We start from the raw sequence: 14,499 nt of genomic DNA on the forward strand, positions 1-14,499 counted from the left end.
GACTTGCCGGAAGTGTTTCCAGCTGCGCGTCATGTAGCTGGAGTCGAGTGTTTTAACCGATGCATGAAACGATACATTTTTAGACACAAGTTGTAACGGCCGCTGTTTTCTTTGTGAGTATTTATTACACGACGTGCTGCAGGGAAAAGCCTGTTCTAACTTTTGAGTCTAAGGTTTATTTTTTAGCACCTGACGGCTCTTTTTTACTTGTCATCCGTAAATAATCTGCTCTTTCACGTGATTCAGTTTATTTTGAAAAGTCTCAACAGGATCTTGAGCTTTATTGTGAAAACTGTAAAAAAATAAATAAAATAAAAAAAGCATGCAAAATTGCACACAAAAAAATCTGTGAAACAGCAAGGCCGCGAAAGGTGAACCATGTTATAGCACCACTGTATTTCTATTTTCCTTCCATAGTTAGTCACATCAAGACTCAAGAAACAATTTTTTTCCTATTACTTTCAGCAGTGCTTGTTCTCCAGCCGTCTTTCACTTCCCTAATTAACTCACAGTTTATAAATAGTTCAGTCTTCCTTATTGTCTGCTGTACCTCATGTTTCCCTTGAAAGTTTTCTAGCTCCTGTGTTTCATTTCTGTTGCTACATCAGTTATCAAAGTTTTGTATTTTCTAATACATGTCCATCAAAGCCTCCTCAGGCAAGCTGCAATAACATCTTTTAACAGATACTAAAACTCAGGATGTTTGCTCTCCATTTTTATTTTGTTTTAGTTCACAAAATTGGTTAATTTTTTTCCTTCCAAAAGTCTAGTTTTTATTTTTATTGTAGTTAACTAAAACTAGCTGTGCAAAAACATAGTTAAGTATGAAACCTTGTGCTACATCTGGTGTTTGTTTACCACTTCTGGAATAGTTGGACGTATATGACGCAGCATGTGAAAGACCATCCAAAATGATAACCTTTAACTTTGTTTCCTAAAATGTCAAAACTTCTAGATTAACGTAATTTTTAACTGTGTCCATTCTTTGCGTGATCACGGTTTAATAACAATGCAAATAGGTTTCACTAGGTTTACAAGAAGCTGTCAATCGATCACAGTCCACACAATTTTTCACCACAGGCAAAAGACGGAAAGCATCACTAATGGAGTAAATCTGCGGTAGACTTGAGAGATGTTTGCCGATAATAGAATTTAGATAACAAACATGTCCTCAAATGCATCTTTGCTCTGAGTTCTGTCTGTGCCTTTGGCTGGCTTTTGCGCTGCATCACACACTGGTGAGTTGCAAACAGACTGATGTGCACACCAAAAGCTTCTATATGAAGATTTTTACTCGCTGTTACATTAAAAGCATGAGCCTCTTTCCTCAATTTAAAACTCCACAAAACAGTTCATTTAACAAAACATGCTTACATTTACTGCTTTATTACTTCCGTATGATGCCTGTTAACAGACTTATTTTGAAGTATCTAAATGTAGGCATATTTCTATTTCCTCAGAAAAAGTGGTGCAAGGAAATCATAACGCATGCAAAGTCTGTGGAACTGATTAATTTAGTATTCAAAAGCTACAGCATGTGCGATTTAAAATGAAGCAAACATACTGAGGTCCAGCATTGATGAAGGGTAGTTGCAAGCGCCGTTGTAAGCGATCAGATTGATTTCTCTTTGCCTCTGCTGCTGTTGAATTCTCAGCTTGGCCCGGCGGTGGCGGTAAGCACAGAAACAGCTGAAGAGGATCAGCACCGTCCACAAGAGCCAGAACCCTGTAGAAAACAGGAAATGAGTGGCCATCGAGATAAAGAAAACAAACAAACAAAGAAAACGTAACCTTCAGGTCTGTTAGCTGAATTTCATCTCAGATTTACTCGGCTTTCACACAAGTTTTGCTTTTTATCAAAGGACTCATTGAGCTTTCAGGCGCATCAGGTAACCAACAGCCCAGAGCACACACTATTCAAATTTTCTGTTTGTGCAAGCGAGCCAATCCTAAAACAGCTGTCTTAAAGACGGGGGAAGGACACATAAAAGCACCGCACCAAGGCACATTTCAATAAGGAGAGATAAGGAAGAACTGAACACGATTTATGGAGGAATGTGACTAGACTCTGACGACCTATCACGGCAGCGGGGAATCCCAGCGGCAATAGGATTTAGGACAGGAACACCCAGGGTGGTTGCGAAGATGAAGACTGAGGGTTGGGAAAGTGGTAGCAATGTAAAGACCAGAAAGCAGCCGAACCCCCAAGACGACAGATGATAGATTACAGATCTTCCTTACTGAACGTAAACATTAAGGATTATTTTAAACTGAACCATGTAAGAACTAGAAACACTCGAAGAGCGCAAACCTCCACCAAGAAAGGAAGATGTGTAACATCAAAGTGAGGTCAGAGGTCAAATATGACATAAAATCTGGATGCAAACTATAATGTGATATTTTGAATCTGAACATAACAGTATCATCTCCTACAGGTTGCCAATATTAACAAAATTTAAATTTTTGAAATTTGACCTTGTTTGAATTTAAAGGAGAGGTCAGCGGTCCGAAGTAACATAATATTTAAAATCTCCATATATCGTTCCCTATATGTCCATATGCTGTCAATAAAAACACTTTGGCCTTCAAAACAATCTACTGAATTTAACCTCCTAAGACCCGAACTCTTTCATGGCATGCATTTTTAAATTCTCTTTGCCATTTGGGCTGATTGGGACCTGATTAATGTAAAAAGAAAGAATTACCAGATTTTTTTTTTTTTTTACCTGATTTTTGTTTCTGAGAGAAATGAGATCCACATATGAGGATATTTGCTTTAAACTTTGATAGAACAGAGGTAGTATAATGTCCTCGTAAGTGGAAATCAGGCCCTTGTAGAGCAAAATTTTGTATTTTGGTCTAGACAACCCAAAATGTGCTGTCCACATATGTGGACGCCAGGTCCTAGGAGGTTAAAGTAGAGGTCAAATGTGACAATGTGGTATTTCCTATGTTTTTGCAGTACACATCTAATTTGTAAGCATCATAGTTTCTAGGTTAGAATGTTTTTTGTCAGTTTTCGACCATTAAATCATTAAGTTGACATCGAAAGTCTTAGTAGTGTTTTAATGGGTCTATTAAAAGAAACCAGAGATTTCTTCTGGTTCTTCCTGTTAAAAGGGAGTTTTTCCTTTGAACTGTCACCAAGTGCTTGGTCATCTGGGGTTGTCTGAGTGTTTATTATGATTATGATTATTATGATTATTATGATTATGATTATGATTATGATTATTATTATTATAGGGTCATGTTGTTGTGATTTGGTGTTACATAAATATAACTGAATTGAATGTAAGCCAAATTTTAATGGATTGTTAACATGACCCCACTCTACACGCCTACGATGTTTTATCAGAATTCATTCGAAGCTTTTTAATGTACCACGTTTACAGACAGGAAGAATGACAGCTACCAAAGGCTATAAAAAACATCACCTCCTTGGCGGAGGCAACAACATTAGTAGATTATGAGACCAGGACTTTAGAGCTGCAGGTAAGCATAATAGGACACCTTGAATGTTTCCCAGCAGGTCTGAGTAATGAACGATAAACAGCCATTAAATCAGAACCCTTTCCTCAGTAGCACAGCAGAGAAGAAGCGGTCAGTTGACTCACACCAGAGTTCATAGTAGTAGGTGCAGCAGCCCGTCTCCCCGCAGCAATGTCCCGTTTCACACAGGTAACCTGGACTGTTGTTCACTCCAGGACAGTACTTTGGATGCCTCGCCATCTAATAGATAAAACACCACATCGCAATGTAACCACAGTGGAAATATTGTAGGAAGGTCTAAACTGGAGCCCAGTGCTAATCGTTGCACCGCCAAGATGCCCAAAATCCACTGTGGAAACTCTGATCAGCAAAAAAGAAAAAAAAGAAAAAGCAGCCTCACTGACAAAATAGTAAAATTACAGTAAATCTATTTAGCTTGCCTGTATAGATAACACATCTGGTATTCCTATGCTCTATCAATTTCTTCCCCCACTCCAATTACAAAGCAACATTTGCTTAATTTGCAGATGATGTCCCCTCTCTCTCTTTCTTTCTTTTTACGTCTATTTTGGTTTTGGTGTTCACAGATGGATCATGAAGTTAACCATTTATTAGTTGTGTCTTTCTGTTGTTTGTTAATGAAGCACACAGTAAGTCTAACCAAACTTTAAACTACTGATACACACACACTTTTATGTGTACCTGAAACCTTAGAAATAAAAAATAGTTATCAAAAGCATCATCAGGTGGAAAGTATTATTTTATATTTCATATTAAATCTCTGATACTTTTCTGTTAACAATGAAATAAACAGTTATTGCATCTGTAATCTTACTTTTTATATGAGTGCATATTTAATGGCAGCTGCGGGTAAAAAAGTGTTTTAAAAAATGTTTTAAAAAGCCTCCCACCTTATTGATTGTGCTCATTTCGATCTGTTTCACAGGCACCTATAGTGAGAAAGGGAAGAAACTAAAGCAAGTGAAAACCCAAACATTAAAAATGTGCACATCATAAAAAGCTTTTACATTATAACAACCTCAATGAGCTCAGACACTTGAGCAAAGCCATAAACCATACTAATAAAGCACTGAGGAGAGGTTGCTAAATCTGTCATGTGCATAGTTACCACACAAGACCCAAGTGCTAACAAATAATTATGCATTACTATAGCAACCACTGAGGAAAAGGCTCTGAGGCCTTTTTACCCGTGTGGACAATATTTAGTTGTGGTTAAAGGTTGAACTCCCTACCGTAGCTTCTTCGGTTACATCCAGCCCTTGCAGGGACATAGTCATCTAGTAAAAGGCAGAGAGAGAAAACAGTTAAAATAGAGCTTAAAAAAAGTAAAGGGAAAACAAAAGATATGATGTGTTGTTATTACAGTAATTCAAGCATATAAAATTGGCCACTAAAGACCCATTTTCCAGTATTAAGCCGGTGGCTACTACTGACTTTTCAAGAAGAAAGAAGGGAAGGTCGCTCATACAACCGTTCCCTGTGCGCTCCCCGTTTCAAATACATGCCTGTAACTACCAATTATTTTCATTACTCATTAATCTGTTAGTTAACTGTTAGAGTCATAAAACATCAGAAAAGTACCCCACGTCTATTCTCAAAGCTCAGCTTCACTCATATTTTGATTGAAACAGTGCTGATCACAGTCTGCATACTTTGTGTGTGTACAATGCGCACATATCTGTGCAACTATTCTGAGTACCAGAATCACCTCTGCTCTCTATTCATGTCAGTGACCTAAACGTTCATGAATAATCCAACTCCACATGCTTCTCTGACAGTGAAGCGTATTTAGCCAAGAGACACTTGTGTTTACTGTTATTTAGTATAATATGTGGCACACAACTCTGCAGTACTGTATAGTATCCACTTGTAACACCTGATGCATCCACAGGGCAATTAACATTGCATCACAAAACATTATGTGACATTAGTGGAAGAGTATCAACCTGACAAGGGCAGACAGGCTCCAAATAAGTACCTGGCATTATAGCAGACACAGGAAAGGATACATAACTCACATTTTTCTCATCAGAAACTGGTGCGGTAGATAGAAATATGTGTATATGATTACAACCGCTTTCCTTGAGATGCTTTTATAGAAAACTGCTTTTCAATTCAATTTTATTTATATTACACCAAATCACAACAGCGGGAAAAACGTTGTTTCAGGAAGAAACCTGAAACAACGTTTCTTCCTGGGGGTGACGGGAGGGATACAGGAGAAAAGACACACTGTGGAAAAGAGCCAGAGATTATTAATAACTAATGATTAATCCAAAGTAAATGTAGAGTGCTGTATAAACAGTGTGAGTGTGAGTAGGTGAAAAAAGATAGGTGGAAAAGAAACTGTTCAGATGGGAATCTTATGGGAAGCCCTCCAGCAGCCTTGGCTCGTTGCAGCATAACTAAAGGAGGATTCAAGGTCACCCGATCCAGCCCAAACTATATACTTTATCAAACTGGGAAGTTTTAAGCCTAATTTTAAAATTAAAGAGGGTGTCCGTCTCCTGAATCCAAACTGGGAGCTAGTTCCACAGAAGAGAAGCCTGAAGGCTGAAGGCTCTGCCTCCCATTATACTTTTAAATATGCTAGGAACTACAAGTAAGCCTGCAGTCAAGAGGGAGCCACTGAAGAGAAACTAATATGCTTCCTTTTTCTAGTCTCTGTCAGTAGACTTGCTGTAGTATTTTGGATAAACCAAAGGCTTTTCAGGGTGGCACGGTGGTTAGCACTGTTGCCGCACAGCAAGAAGGTCCTGAGTTCAACTCCACCATCAGGCCGGGGTCTTTCTGTGTGGAGTTTGCATGTTCTCCCCATGTTTGCGTGGGTTCCCTCCAGGTACTCTGGCTTCCTCCCACAGTCCAAAGACATGCAGTTTGTGGGGATCGGTTAATTGAATAATCCAAATTGCCCAGCGTGAATGGTTGTCTGTCTCTGTGTGTTAGCCCTGCGACAGACTGGCAACCTGTCCAGGGTGAACCCCCCATCTCACCCTATGACAGCTGGGATAGGCTCCCGCGACCCTGAAAAGGATAAGCGGAAGGGAATGGATGGATGAAGGCTTTTCAGTGAGTTAAGGGCAACCTGATAATAACAATGCATTACAATAGTCCAGCCTAGAAGTATTAAATGCATGATCTAGTGTAGAGCTGGGCGATAGAACGATAACGATATGTATTGCGAAATTAACTTTTCTATCGAGGAAAAGTTAAACTATTGCGACAGGCCTCGTCTCTCTTGTCCTCTTTAAAAAAAAAGAAAAGAAAAAAGAACAACAGCCAATCCAAATTAAGTAGTGCAGAGCCAAACCAATCACAGCCGCAGCGTCACGTCACGTGACTTGTTACGTACAGCACAAGTGCCAAGCCGCACATGTGTATTTGTTTGGGAAGCAGCCAGCCGCCGTGCCGCCCGGGTAATGGAGGAAATGAGTGTGCCGACTAGAGAAAAATCAACCGAGAGCGTGACCGAAGGTTACCGAAGAGAAAACAGATGATGGTTCCAACGCCGGAGAGATTGTCGAACAGAAGGGCCATAGAAGTTCCGTAGTGTGAAGGTATTTCGACTATTTCAAGTCTGACAAAAAAACAGAATAGCGCGCACTGTAAATGTGCCGAAAGCAAGTCTGGAAATACAATAAAGCGGTGCATGCTGAATCTCTGACTGGAAGCGCTAATTCGTCATTCGGCTTTTGTCAGACTAAAGTAACTGTTAAAACTGTTTGAAAAGCTCAGCTATACAACAAGGAGAGATTGGGAATTTCCTTTTAGTTCTCAGTTTATTTGATATTGACAAAAGTTAGTCAGTTTTGTCTGTTCTTCTGTAAAACAAACTAAGATTTATTTATCTGAAAAAGTCTCATGTTCCTTAAGTACACCTATCCTGTTGAACTTATTATGGGAAATAAATATTTAAATAAAAACAAGCTGCTGGTTATTTCACATTTTACTTGTGAGCAACGGCACATTTAAATCTTACAAATATAGTTATTTGGCTTATATCGTGATAGATATCGTTATCGCCTGAAATGAAAAAAACACATCGTGATATGAAAAAATCTTATATCGCCCAGCTCTAATCTAGTGTTTCAGTGTCACTCTGAGACAGGATGTTTCTCATTTTAGAGATGTTGTGGAAATGCAAGAAAGCAGTCCTACATATTTGTTTAAGATGCGTTTTGAAAGGCATATCCTGGTGAAAAAATACATGAATAAACCCCAAGAGTCCTTAGTGTTCCTGGAGGCCATCCAGAGTAAGCATCTGGTTAGACACCATGTTTCTAAGATTTCTAGTACCAAGTACAATGACTGACTTTAGAAGCAGGAAATTAGGGCCTCATTGTCTTTGATACAGTATTTGGCATTTGTCATCTAGCTTCATGGATAGATAAAGCTGGATGTCATCTGCATAACAGTGAAAGTATATGCTATGCAGTATCGAATGATACTGCCTAAAGGAAGCATGCATAATGTAAACAGAATTGGACCTTGCACAGAACCAAGTGGAACTCCATAATTAACCTTAGTGTGTGAAGATGACTCCCCATTTCCATGAACAAATCAAAGTCTATTACAGTAACAGTTGTCTCAGGGTGCTGTATATTATAAATTAAAGCCCCTATATTGTTAGTAAGAGAACCCTAATCCTCACACAATCCATTGTAAGCAAGCATTTGGTGACAGTGGGAAAGAAGAACTGCTGTTTTAACAGGATGAAATCTCCAGCAGAAGCAGCCTCAATGAGGGGCAGCCATCTACCACGTGGATATAAGAGGAAGTACTAAGGAAAATGAAGGGAAGTATAGGGGAACCACAAATGATAAACAAGGCAATAAACAAAGAGGCAGCAGATAATAGTTTCTGACATGCAGTAGTTGGATATGTTGTTTGTCCCTTCTCTTTCAGCTCTCTTTTATAATTTAGGCTTACGCCTTTGGAGGTTAACTAGAAGACTGGATGTGGTAATGAGATGACCCTCAACAAACTGGGAGCTGAAGGCTCTGCCTCCCATTCTGCTTTTAGAAACTCAAGGAATCAAAAGTAAGCCTACAGCTTGAGAACAAAGTACTCTCTTAGGATATTATGACACTATGGCGTTTAAAGATATAATAAGGCCTAACGGGATTTTGTTTTTTAAAAAGAAAGATTTTAAAATGAATTCTGGACAAATACAGTAGAGATTCTTCTGTAAACTGATAAATATTGGGTTATGTTACCTACCGTTGCAAATACCAGTGTCAAATGTAACAACCTCTGGGGACTTGGCCTATACTGATGGAAAACATAAAGAGTCAAGACAGGAAATGTTCTGTCATAAATACCATCAGGTTGAGTTCCTATGTGCTTCCTGAGAGGTAAGCCCACCACACGGCACAGGATATGCATACAAGTGTGATGAAAAGTCATTCAGGCTTCCTCAGATACCGCAGACTAACCACAAATGATTTCCACCCAAGGTCCTGACAAGTCTCCATAACTTTGCTTACAAACCCTCCCAAAAGAATAGTAAAAAACAAACAAATAAACAAAAACAAAAAAAACCAAAATTATGTGCAAATGGCATCATTTTACTTTCAAAGCTTTTCTTAGCAAAGTCAACCAGTTCCCCAATGTTTAAAATGTAAACAGACCAAGTTCCTCGAGCAGGAAGAACACTGAGGAGGCTCAAGTGTTATACACAAATATTTACTGCAACAAGGCCAACCAAGGAGGACAGAGTGCAACAAAACAGGTCAACATGTGAAACCACCGTCCAATACGACAACAGGACACATTTATACAAACACAATTCATTCATGTGTACTGCACAGTTTTTCCCTCTCTGAAATAGTGCAGGTAAAGTGCTGTGAAAAGTATTTGCACCTTTCCTGATTTCTTTTTTCCCTCCATATTTATTACACTTACATGTTTCAGATGTTTTTAAATCATGATTTGTCCAAACCTACCTGGCACTATGTGAAAAAGTAATTGCCCCCCTTGTTAAATCATGAATGAACCACATTGACCATATGAGTTCAGTTTTACTTGCCACACTCTGGCCTGATTAATGGTGGACCTGTTGAATCAAGAAATCACTTAAACAGAGCCTGGAAAGGGTACAAAGCCAGTTATAAAGCTTTTGGAGTCCACAGAGTCACAGTGAGACCTATTATTCACAAATACAGAAAAACGATTATTTGTCTGCAGACAGACGCTGAGTCGCTACACTCCTGCATGTATGCTCAGTAGGCACCACTGAGTGTCTCTGGTAAATGACCTCTGAGAGACCCCTCCTCAGACTGACCTCTTGTGACCCTGCCTAAGGAAATAATTATCAGCAACTGGAAGCCCAAAATAACCATTGTGTAAAACAGTCTAGTATTCAGACCTTTCTCTAGCACATTCCACTTCAGAGCCTTAAAATGCTCCACACTTTATATTTTCTCATGACCAAGCTGAATTTTAGTTAAAAAGTCAATGCAACAGCATCAGCAAAGCTTCTTTATTTTACCCTCAAAAAGTCATATTCATTCACTTTCATTTCCCTTAGTTATCCATGCCTCAGCAGTTTGAGAGTCACTGCAATGCTACAGTAAATAATTACTCACAATGTCAACCATCACAAATACAAACAACCTAAATGGAGCCCTATTTATCAACCGAACAGAGACACCCAATTAATCTGCCTGTGAAATAAACCACACAGAGTAACAACAGCAATCAACAATTAATCAGAAGACTAGCAAACAAAACAACGTTACGACCTGCCTGTGAGAAACTCAGCGGCTGGTAGAGAGGGGGAAACTTATCCATATCATGGAACCGCAATGTGTGGGAGAAGCAACAATGACATTTAAAATCCTATCCAGCCAGAGGTCAAAGACACACTTTTATGTTTCCATGGAGTTGCAAGACACTCAACTCAAGACACTCACACACTCAACGGCATAGCAGGTACTTTCCCTCGTTTCCCTAAGGGTCACTGCAACGGATGGATTTTTAAAATCTTAACAACATCAACAGTTTGCATATTACGATGAGTAATTGACTATAAATAAATAAAAGCAGCTCTTGTGAGTCTTTTTATTAAAGTAAGATCAAGCTATGTAAAAGCTTAATTGTAAAAAAAAAAAAAAGTTGGGATGTTGAGTAAAACTTAAATAAAAATAGAATCAATGATTGCAAATCTCATAAAATTGTACTGCAGGCAGGCCAGTTCAGCATCTGAACTCTTTGATTTGGAAGCCATGCTATGTCATAGATGCAGTTTAGCGTTGTCTTGTTGAAATATGGAAGGCCTTCTCTGAAAAAGGCATCTTCTGGATGGGAGCACATGTTGCTCCACCATTAATGCTAAACTCTTTCAGCACTGAGCGAGTCTTTCCAGATGTGAAAACTGCCACGTCGACTGGTGCATGCCATCAGCGATGCTGACCTTTGAACTGAGCACTGATAACAAGCTGGATGCTCCTTTTCATCTTTAGTACGGAAGACGTGGTGTCCTTGTTTTCCAAAAACAAGTCTAAAACGTTAATTTCTCTGACCACAGAAAAGCTTTTTTTAAAATACACCACAGTCAAAAAGCTTTGGTCCAGAGAAAGATGGACTTTCTGGATCATGTTCCCGTCTGGCTTTGTTTTTGCTTGATAGAGTTTTAACGTGCCTTTGTGCATGGCATGGTGAATTGTGTTCACCATGATTTCTGGAAGTGTTCATGAGCCCCTGCTGTGATTTCCATGACAGAATCATTCCTGTTTTTAAATGCAGATCCACTTGAGGGCTGGAAGATCGTGAGCTTTTTGGCCTTGTTCACTGCACACAGAGATTTCTCCAGATTTTCACAGTCTTGATGATATTATGGATTGTATATGATGAGATATTCAAAGTCTTTCCAATTTTACATTGAAGAACATTATTCTGAAATAGTTCTGCAACTTGTAGACAGCTTTCTGCATTACTGGTGAACCTCTCCCTGCCTCCCTAAGATGCTCTTTTTATACCCTATGATGTTACTGATCTGTTTCCATTTAACCAAATTATTTGGAAAATTTTCTTCCAGCTTTCTTTTTTAGCACCACATACTTTTCCAGCTTTTTGCTACCCACATTTCCGCTTTGAAATGTGCTGCTGTCTTAAATTCTTAAATTCAATTCAGCTAAATTTTTTCATGATAAAGTAAAATGTCTCAGTTTAAACATCTGATGTGTTTTATATGTTCGACTGCAAATAAAATATAGGATTATAAGATCTGCATTTTACACAGTCTCCCAATTCATTTAGAACTGGAGTTGTATTCACTGAATACTTTCAGACAACACACTCAAAGCAGAGAACAACACAGTCATTGAACAAACCACTTCCCCAGTTCAGTAGAATAATGTTCTTCTTCTTAACAGCCAAGATTCACAAGGTGTCTTGCATTAAAAAGCTCTTGTTTGTCCATTTGCAGGTTTTTAAGCCACATTGCTAAACAAGGAATTTTTACTTGTCCACAAGTCTTGAAAACTACAATCTAAAACTGAAATACGGCAAATCATAACCAAAAATTCATTAATTTAGTGTCTAAGTTTAAATTAATATAAACCAAGAATCTTTGCTTTATCTTAAAGGATTTGCAAACCAATCCTGTTATGTCTAAGATATTCGTTGTACACGACCACGTCTTCAAGTCAAACTTACAGATATTTTGCATTGGCCACAGACTTACAGACAGCCTTCCCAATGTTAAAAATAATTAAATATAAAATAAAACAGAGACCTAAGCTGACTGACTGCAGTGGTGCACAAATACACGTGCTGTCTCGTGTATGTCACAGATGTAATGACCAAAAGGTGACGAAATAAAAATAATAATAATATGCCGAGGTCACTGCTGTTTGTCAACAACCCCACAGGCCGAGGGAAGCATGTTGCTCTGCAGAACAGCTGCTGACAGCTGCGTGCGCATCAAATGTAAAGCTGTGCAGTGCATTACCTCCATAGTCTGCAGCCCGTGGCAGAAAGTCAGTGTTTTCTCTGGATCCATGGCTAAACCCTCATCACCACTGTCCCATTCCACAGACAAGACAGCATCCCCATCCGCCATTCCCCCCAAACGGGCTGATGCCCCTCCCCGCCTCCGCTGCACGCTCCGGTGTACTGGGGCCGCTCTCTCGGTGTATTTTACGGCTGGACCTGCGCAAATTCACAACACAGACGGCTCAGTCGGCTCCTGTTGTTTGCTGTAGTAGAAGGAAGATGTTTCACTCGTAGAGACGGACGGAGCCGAGCATGATGTCATGCTTTTTTCCCCCCAGCCACCACAGTACTTACACGGGAGCGCTGTATGCTTTGATTGGCCGGAGCTCCCAGCAACAGCCTCAGAGAGGCTGCTTTCACGGTCCACACGGTGTTGCTCTATTAAACACAAATATAACCACAACGAAATAAATAGTGGCAAAAATATAAGAGCTTTGCCCGGGTATGTTTTTTTGCTGAGGCAAAATAAATGTCTGAATCTACTTAGTTTATATAAATATTAACAAATTAGTATTGAAATTATGAAAATAATGTTCTTAAGAGCTCAACTTTTGTAAAACTTTTGCAGCACACCTACCTGTATCAGATGCGAGTTAAGTTTTCAGTTCTATTTGACATTATTTAATAATATAACTTCCAAATAAACTGCATGCATCGCAACATTTCGGAACGTTTATTTACAACGGAACTGCTTCGATACTGTAATTATTAGCCGCAAAAAGCTGTGACGGCCTCCTAAGGCTAAATTGCTTGTTAAGTCCCAGCCAATCAGAATGCCCCCTGTTGCCACGAGGAGGCTGCTGGCGTGCAGCACGAGCGGAAACGACCGCTGCTGAAGGACAGTGACATTGATTGACAGATCGATTTATTTATTAATTTTAATGTATTTTTTTCAGGTATGCGCGCGCGCAGGCAACCACGTAAAGTAAGTAAATTTAAAAATTGTTGTGCTTTATGTTGTTGTTCGTTTATGCTGTGTTTGTTACAGGGGCGTAACAAGTCAGTTCTAGGCCCCGAAGCAGATATCTGTGTACAGCTTTAGCCTTGAAGTGGAGCAGCATGGAAACTGTACAAGCAATAGATAGAAGAAGAAGAATGAACATGGAAAGCTTGAAATTAGCTGAATACAAAAGGCCAGAACAATTGGAAAAAATTGCAATTTTTCCAGTAAAGTTCAACAATTGAATCGAATATTTTTGAACTTTACTTTCTTTGAAGCGCTGAAAGGATCAATACTGAATTTGTTATTTGCTGTCTTTTGAAAATGAATTTCAGATATGGAATTTATGCCTTTTTGTTATTGTAATGTCTTCACTGACAACCAAAGTCAGAGGTCAGGGGATTAGGCGTGTTCACGTTAGCTTAACTACACTTTGGCTCCTCCATCAGTCAGACGTTATGCCTTTGGTTTGTTACATGGTAACTTTGTCCAAGTTGTTACTATTTTCACTGCTTAGGCAGTGTTTCAATTAATTTGTTGTTGCATCCACCCGTTTTTGGTGTCAGTGGTTGTGAGGAAAAGTGACCAAAATTGTTAAATAGAAATCATCTAATTTTTTTTATCGCATTTGTCAGCATTTTTGTTTTGTTTTTCTATTGGTTTGTATGACTTAATGCGTATTCTGTCCTAAAACCCAAATTCCAAATCCTTTCATCAACTGTGCTGCCAAACCCAACGTGGGTAGAAACATAGCCAGCAGTCCACCACAAGAGGGCAGCAGACAACATGCTTTTGCTTTTGGAGGCTTTTTTCCCCCTTCAGGGTTCAATGACCTGTTGTGGAAAACAACACTTAAGCTCAAAGTGAGCAAAACGAGGGTAGTTACAGATGTATACATTTGTAGTTAAGGAAGTCATTTAGTCTTTTTTGTCTCTTATTCATTGTGATGCACAGCCTCTCCTTATGTTCTCTTCAGTAGGTGTGTTTAAAACCCTTGAAACAAAAGGTTAAAAAAAGACTCTCTAAGCTGCTTTTGTTGCCACACCTATAGT

The 14,499-nt window shown here is 39.1% G+C and overlaps 1 protein-coding gene across 2 annotated transcripts in view; it reads right to left on the reverse strand.

Annotated features, from left to right (window-relative positions):
* Nucleotides 1-13,109, reverse strand: part of LOC102297257 — a 22,503-nt gene extending 9,394 nt beyond the window's left edge. The window contains exons 1-7 of one of the 2 annotated variants that reach the window (XM_005941994.3): nucleotides 13,085-13,109; nucleotides 12,802-12,885; nucleotides 12,464-12,663; nucleotides 4,743-4,787; nucleotides 4,401-4,439; nucleotides 3,615-3,729; nucleotides 1,565-1,726 (exon numbers count right to left, since the gene is read on the reverse strand). In XM_005941994.3, coding sequence (XP_005942056.1) covers nucleotides 1,565-1,726; nucleotides 3,615-3,729; nucleotides 4,401-4,439; nucleotides 4,743-4,787; nucleotides 12,464-12,574 — 472 coding nt within the window. In that variant the 5' untranslated portion in view covers nucleotides 12,575-12,663; nucleotides 12,802-12,885; nucleotides 13,085-13,109. Of the gene's footprint in view, nucleotides 1-1,564; nucleotides 1,727-3,614; nucleotides 3,730-4,400; nucleotides 4,440-4,742; nucleotides 4,788-8,730; nucleotides 10,608-12,463; nucleotides 12,664-12,801; nucleotides 12,886-13,084 lie in introns of those variants that run through there. The other variant, XM_042228523.1, reaches the window with a different exon arrangement.
* Between the last annotated feature and the right edge of the window lie 1,390 nt (nucleotides 13,110-14,499).

Source organism: Haplochromis burtoni, unplaced genomic scaffold (genome assembly GCF_018398535.1).
Source record: "Haplochromis burtoni strain Fernald_Lab_line unplaced genomic scaffold, NCSU_Asbu1 Contig_328, whole genome shotgun sequence".
Classification (NCBI taxonomy): domain Eukaryota; kingdom Metazoa; phylum Chordata; class Actinopteri; order Cichliformes; family Cichlidae; genus Haplochromis; species Haplochromis burtoni.